The sequence below is a fragment of the Pteropus vampyrus genome, unplaced genomic scaffold (assembly GCF_000151845.1).
Source record: "Pteropus vampyrus isolate Shadow unplaced genomic scaffold, Pvam_2.0 Scaffold18, whole genome shotgun sequence".
NCBI lineage: Eukaryota > Metazoa > Chordata > Mammalia > Chiroptera > Pteropodidae > Pteropus > Pteropus vampyrus.
Window position 1 is genome coordinate 11482073 of NW_011888799.1, and position 7489 is coordinate 11489561.

Genomic DNA, 7489 nt, shown 5'->3' on the forward strand with positions numbered 1-7489 from the left:
CAGAATTTTAGGTTTTGAGAGCCATCTTACAGAAAAGAAAACTTTTGATTGTGTATAGACTGCGTTGTGGATAGCATTTTGAATGAATGAAGACTGCCTTGCATGTAAAACCTCACTTTGTGTTCTGCTTAATGCCCATCTTTGGGTCCCCAGAGGCCTCTATTGATTGAATACTCTTTCTCTTTCCCTGCCCCCTGCCCATGTCCTGGCCCCCTTAAATCTGGGGAAGAGGTTATAGTGGTGTGTGTGAGTATGTGTGTGTGTTGTCTATTTATAAGTAAGGAATTTTGTTGAATTTATGTATAATACACATTGTTCGTTAATCATCACTACTATTGGCAAGTGTGACTTGATGTTTTCTTAAAAAAAGTGCACAAGAATCCTGCATTTGATATCGTCTTTGATTCTTCTGTCTTTTCTACATATATATATATAAAGAAAATATATATAAATATATATTTGACACAGATGATGTATCAGAAAATCCTGTTAGCTACACTTTCAGTTATAGCCTGAATTTAACCATTTCTTGGTTCTTTCTCCACTGCTGTCTTGGTTCAGCCTGCTATCATTTCTCTGCTGGATGACTAGATTGTCTTCCTAATATGTCTTCCACTTCATTCCTGCAACTCTCTACAATTTATTCTCTACTTAACAGCCAGAAGAATGCTTCAAGACCTAAGTCACATCATATTCTTCTTCTCAAAGTCATCCAACGGCTTCTCAATTTACTCAGCATGAAAACAATGTGTGTATATTAAACATACCAGGACCTTTGCATTTTGCTATTTCTTCCACACAAAATCTTCTTGCCCTAGTATGCATATGGTTTGTCCTCTTGCTTCTTTCAGTTCTATTTAATGTCACTTCATATCAGAAAGAACTATCTAGATGATACATTAACCACCTTCCTCAATCAGATTTCTCATTTTCCACAGAACAAGAAAACAATTTAAATGACTATTTCATAAACTTCTCAAAGATGTACAGGACTGATATAATTCTAGATGAATAGAATAAAAGTTAATTAATTGCATGCAATGGATACCTTGGGCTATAAAAAATTAATTCTTTCACATTAGCTTGGTTGCAAAAAACTGAAAAGACAACTTCCCTCATCCTTAATATTGCTTCAGTTATTTCTGTGGAATTATATTACCATCTAAATGTGTACGTGTATGTATATATATATATATATATATAATTGTTTTTATAAATAGAAAATATATAAAATTTTACATACACACATATACATTTTTTTGGCTTGTGTGTTTATAGTCTGTCTCTTTCCACTGGAATGTAAATTTTATAAGGGCATGGAATTTGCTTGTTTTGTCTGTTTTGTTTATTGTTTATTCACTACCTAGAGCCCTAGAGCCTAGAGACTTAAAGACTGCTTTGTAAGAGTTGGGAGCTTAATAAACATTTTCTTAATGTATCATGAAATGAATGAATTTTCATGTTTCTTGTAAGTGAGTATAAGGGCGATATGATTGCTAAGCAATTGATAAAATGACCTTGTTTAGTAATTCTTCTCTCTGACTTGTTTTTCCCTCAAATTCGGAATTGAAGTTTTGCCTAGGAAATTTGACATTATAACTTAGAGAATGTAGCTTGAATTATGCAAATTATGAAGCTCTTAAGCTTTTAAGACGACATTATTTTAATAATGCTAACTTTAGATCATATTTTGACATTTTGTTTTCTATGCTGTTTTGTAGCCCTTTGTTTACATGTGTAACAGACAGCAGAGTCTTAGAATAAAGAAATCATATTTGTTTTATCTTTGAATAAGTTTGCTGTAGCACATGCTTGGTACTAAATAAAAATAATTATTACACGAATAAATGAAACATACAAAAATATACAGAGTTGAACAGAATTCTGTTCTGTTTTGGTGTTCTCCAGCTTGAAAATTGTAAAATTATTTGACCAAGAACCTCTTAGACATCTACATAGTGTAAAGAGAACTAGACTTGGAGTCTGACTCTCTGACTTATGATTCTAACTCTGTTTTTAACTTGCAATTATGCATTTTGGCTGAGTCACTTAGCAGCTCTAGGTCATAACTTCTACATGAGAATGCCCCCCTTTATATAAACTCCCTCTAAAAGTATAGAAATGAGAAAACAAAAGTTGTTTTTAAAAAGATTGCACATTTGTTATAAAACTATAATAGTTTTATAATACTTTAAATAATTTTTGATTGTTTAAAATTCTTTGAGCTTCCTCTAAAAAAATAAACAATCTATATAGTAGGGATATGATAACACTACATCCATGGTTAATGAGGTGATGAACATGCCTGGTTCATCGTAAGCAATCAGTATATGGTAGTAATTATTGTCATATTAGCTATGTCATAGCTTGCTCTTCCAAACTTTAAACTAAATACCTTCTTTCCTCTGTCCCCATTCCCAGGGGAGGATTCTGCTTTTAAAATGTTAGGTGCTCATACTTTTCTTCTCATTTCAAAGGAAAAAACTGCCTTCCTTTCAGAATTTTATAAAACCTCGAGTACATCCTTTTTGATTAAGACTATGTTTACATCCTATGTGACCCAATATACTCCTTCTTATACTTTAGGGCCCCCACATGAAATTCTGGCTCTCCTTCTAAATATTTTGTTTCTACTCTCTCTCTTCCAAAGTTAGCTTTTTTGTTTTGCTGTGGGAAGTGATATTTTTATACCTTGCAGAACTACTGATAAGTTCAAAGGAAAATAAGGTCATTTAGCAGCATGTAGGCAACACAAGAAATTCGTCAATTATTTTAATTTTTGGCTTGTTGTTTTGATATTTTAATAGATACAGATTCTATTCTAACACATCAATTACAGAGACCAGATGCCACAGTGTAAACTTGTAATATCCTTAGCACTCATAACTATCATATGATTCTGTAAGAAGCTCCAATGTGGAGCTCAGATGGTTAGAGAATTCAAAGATTTCACATTCTGAGAACCTGGAGAATCTAAAAATATATAATAAAAGGTAGATTGCCTACTCACGAGGGTATAATACAAAGAATTCATCTATTGACTTGGAGCTGTTGGTCTGCCGAAGAACGCTGTAATCCGTTTCATATTGAACAAATAATCCAAATAAAACAATCATGGCAACCTCCAGGCTAATGGCCATGAGAGGGAATTTGAACCTCATGTTTGTGGCAAAGGACAGAGGCACACTGAGGGCTTCACAGGCTGTGGGAGATTGATAAAAACAGAGGTACTGCTCTGTGTGTGGAATTAGGCTGTGTGTTAAAGACACTCCAATGAGATTGCAAAAAAAAAAAATGCGCAAGACTGGTTAAAATGTTCCACCCATTGAGGAGAGTTATGCTCTCTAATCAAGTTGTTCTAAAATGCTGGTTTGAAGAATGTGCAGGCTTGATGGTGGTGGAAGTTATCTATGGCACAAAGTGTATAGAATTCTATTAAACTTAATTTAACACACTTCTTGAGTGCTTCTTGTATAACACAAGAAAATGTAAAATGTGTCTATAACTTTCTTGAGGAAGTTAAGAATATAGTTGGGAAGACAAAAAATAGAAGTAATGATTGTGTAAAACAGATAAGTAATATAATAGTGATTACAGAAGTATTAGGGAACATAAACAAGGCAGCAATTTTGTCTTGGGCCAAGAACACTAGCACATGAAATGATATTGATGAAACGTAAAAAATAGGCTTTACCAGTAAAACAGATAGATCAGCATAAGGCTCTGTAGAACATGGCACGTTTGAAGAATAATGATTAGTTAAGTAAATTTGGATTATAGGAGAAATGAAGAGGGAAAGCTATAATTGTGGCTGGGCTGGGTTGTAAAGAGCCTTGAATTCGATATTAAGGATGCTAGATGTTGAATATTAGCTCATGGGCAATGGAAGAATTTAAAGAACTACAAGAAGGGTAATGTTTTTCTTGAATTCTCACTTTGTTTTACACAAATGTAAATATATGAGTAGACAATATATTTTTTTAGTTTCAAAAACAAGAGTGGATTTAAATAGGGATATAGCTTATACACTTGACAAATAGTCACCATTAAATAAGATGCTAAGCAATTCAAAACTACTATGACAACTTTTGCCTTAATTCTGGAGTTGTTCTCAGAGAAGAATAGACCTATGTTTGAGAAATTATAGCTAGCAGTTAAATAACATTGTTATCACTCAAACTCCACTTTCAAAAGATTCTATTTAGAAAATAAAGGAGGGAGAAAGTGCAAATGACTGCTGGGCCAAATTCCACATCAAAGCAAATGTTAATAAAAGAAAGCAGCAAGTATTTTGTTTTGTTTTATCTTGTCTTTTCATTCTGGTATATTTTTCCACACTAGAACATGACACATTATTATTAAATTGCTCTCTGACATTTTATAAATCTACAATTCGAATATTTTGAAAATAGCTATTTCCATTATTCCTTACAGGATGGCCCAACAGGAATGGGTTCACGTGCTTCACTGTTGGAATACATGTGTATGTTCCACACTTTGATTTCTGGTATTGCAGTGGCCCAGAGACTGCTCACGAGAACTCCAACAAATAAATGTAAAATCTTTATGTTGATAAACTATACATTAAGGTTGTAAAACACCAAGTAACATTGCGAGACTATCTAAACAATATCATAAATAAATGTGGTTTAATTTAATAAAATGATAAAATAGATTAGATATATTGGAGTAGTAGACATTGAGGAGTTCAGATTTGTTGCCCTTCTGAACAATTGACCTTCGTACTGAAATTAGCTGAATCATGTACAATCTGGGAAAATGTTTATATCTCTCTTTTAGCTCTTCAATCAAACTGTTCTCTCTAAATGGAACACCCTTTCCACACATTCTCTCCCCATGCCCTACAAGAATCATCCTTCACTTCTCAGATAAAATGTTACTTTCTCAGCAAAGCCTTCCTTGACCATTTTAATCCATTTTAACCCAGCTTCTCACTCTTATTTCCCATTAAATCATGATCTTATCACTTCTCATAGTTGGTTGTATGTACTATGTTTATGTGGTGTTTGTTATTTATATGATATTTTAAAAAATACTTGTTTTCCTCAATGGCCTATTGCTCCCTGAGGGAAAAAGCTGTGCTTCTTTTATTGTTATTTATTATCTAGAGTCAATACCATGCCAAGCACACAGTGGACATTTGATAAACATCATTTGAATGAATTAAATTAAGGCAGTCTTGAGGAGGGAAAAAAGCTCAGAAAGAAGTCCAAATGGTATGAGGGAGATAAGAGCAGCCTTACTGTATTGTAACAGATTGCATTTAAATTATCAATATGTAGAATTCCTACAGTAACTTTAATATTGCTCTTTGCTCTCTCATTCCAGTCACTGAGGGCTTATCATCAGGATCTCTTTGGCTTGAGTAAAACTGACGATCAAGCTCAAATTACGAAGCTGGGAAGGAACAAAGATCTGGTACATCCTGCAAATAGCACATGGCACATAGTATATGACCTTGAAGGTTCTAAGAGTCTTTAAAATAAACCTCTCTCCTGACATTTCTTAACCACGAAAAGAACAGGCTGGAGAGTAGGGGAGTTCAAAAGTGAAAATAATTAGAGACAGTTAATAATTAGATATCTCATAGACTTTCAGTAGGTGAGGTAAAATTTAAAATGTTATGAATGGGTAAACTATATTCTCATCCCAGGTTGATCCTTAACTTGTTGTTATCTTAATTTATAAAAATATGTAAAATTGGATAACAGTTATTATTAGAAACTTTCATTGGAGTTAGCAATGATTGATTTAAATAAGACCATTACTGCTTTTAAATTCTCTCTCTCTCTACCTTTGAAGGATATTGGTGGATGTAAGTGCTAAAAGATTTGCAGCATTTACTATGTTTTGTACCCTGGGTCAGGTACCTATTTATCTACCATGCTTAATCTCACAACAGTTGGGTATATTTTCCTATTTTACAAATATAACTTACTCCATTGCTTTTAAATATGTAAATAGTTACTCAAGCACACACCTGCCATACTGGTACTAAGTCCCTTGACTCACTGTCATTGCTTCTCTAATGTCTAATTTCCAAAGAGACTGTGGGCTTTTTTCATCTAATAAGATGGCCAGTTTAACCTCTTTTTTCAAGTAGAAAGAAGACTGGAAGAATTTTTGGTGACATATGGTATCTGGAGAAGAAAAGGTTCTTCTTGTTCCCACAAAGGCTCTTTTCACCTTCTCAGGGCGATTGCTGAATGACACTGTGCTCTCCCCGAGGATTTCCTCTTTAGCATGCATGGCTGTGTTCAGCATTATTTCCCATAGCCGGGTTACAGGACCAGAGGGGTGAGCACCAGCATATCCAAAGCAGCCGTCTGAAGCTCAGGACCTTGTCTTAAACCAAGGGTTCTTAACATTTTTTGTGCTATGAACACTTTTGGCCATTTGTTGAAGCCTCTGATTCCCTTATCGAAATACTTTCTAAATGTACAAAATAAAATACATAGAATTACCAAGGAAACCAGTTATAATGAAATTCACTGATAAAAATATAAGAAAATCCAAAAGTCTGATATAGGTTCTTCTTCCTAATGCATAAAATAACAAAATCTATATAATAACTAGTGCAATTTCAAAGTAGGAGTAATGAGCATAACCAATTATTATTCATTATTTTAAGATATCTGGAACAAATATAATTGAAAAGAAATAATTTGTCATTTCTATTGGTGACAAAGTTATAAAAGTACTAAGGATCGTTGTTTACTATAGTCACAATGGAAATACTAAATTTCAGTAAAATGCAGTTTTTTCTCTATTGAAATAAATAGGCCATCTGAATTCTACTCATGGAAACCTTGGTTAAAATTTTGTTTAAACTGTGGCCTTAATTCCCCTTTTCTTCAATGTAATTTTACCTCACGGGTCTCCTTATCATTTCTTATCCTTGGAAATTCTCACAGACACCTTAGTTTATACTAATAGATCTCTTTAACTCTTAATCCCAGAAAGAAGTGGAAGAATATTAGTTAAAATCTTTCTAAGAGACCTTGTACTCCTTAGACAAGTTGATTCAGCACTCATATCCCCCATATGATCAGCCTTGCATAAGAAGAACTAGAGGGCCTATGAAGTGATCTTTAGCAAAGATAAAACAAACAGTGCCAAGTTCGAAGGGAATGCTACCGACCGATGATAAACCTGAGGCTAAGAGAATTTAAGCAACTTGCTCAAAGTTGCACGGTGGATAGGAAGCAAAGCTGGAGCAAACACAAGTCTATCCAGTTTCCTAAATTTAACTTCTTTCAGCTATACTATTTCATTTTTCTATAAGATAATTAATATGCACATTGATCTCAAGGTACTGAAAGTACCGAAGAAACTTCTAAAACATCAAAGAAAAAAATTAAAAAAAATTTTTAGTTGTATTCTGTTTATTTCATTTTATTTTACTTCAATTTTGGATGTGCTACCAAAGTAAGATAGTTGTCAACTTTCTTACCTGAAGTATTTTTTT

General features: G+C 33.5%; 1 protein-coding gene across 2 annotated transcripts in view; it reads right to left on the reverse strand.

The window, feature by feature from the left end:
* The window catches only part of RHAG (Rh associated glycoprotein), a 31760-nt gene extending 28543 nt beyond the window's left edge, over positions 1 to 3217 (reverse strand). For both annotated transcript variants that reach the window (XM_011354803.2, XM_023527684.1), the window contains exon 1: positions 3011 to 3217. In XM_011354803.2, the coding sequence (XP_011353105.1) occupies positions 3011 to 3161 (151 nt within the window). In that variant the 5' untranslated portion in view covers positions 3162 to 3217. The remainder of the gene's footprint in view (positions 1 to 3010) is intronic.
* Between the last annotated feature and the right edge of the window lie 4272 nt (positions 3218 to 7489).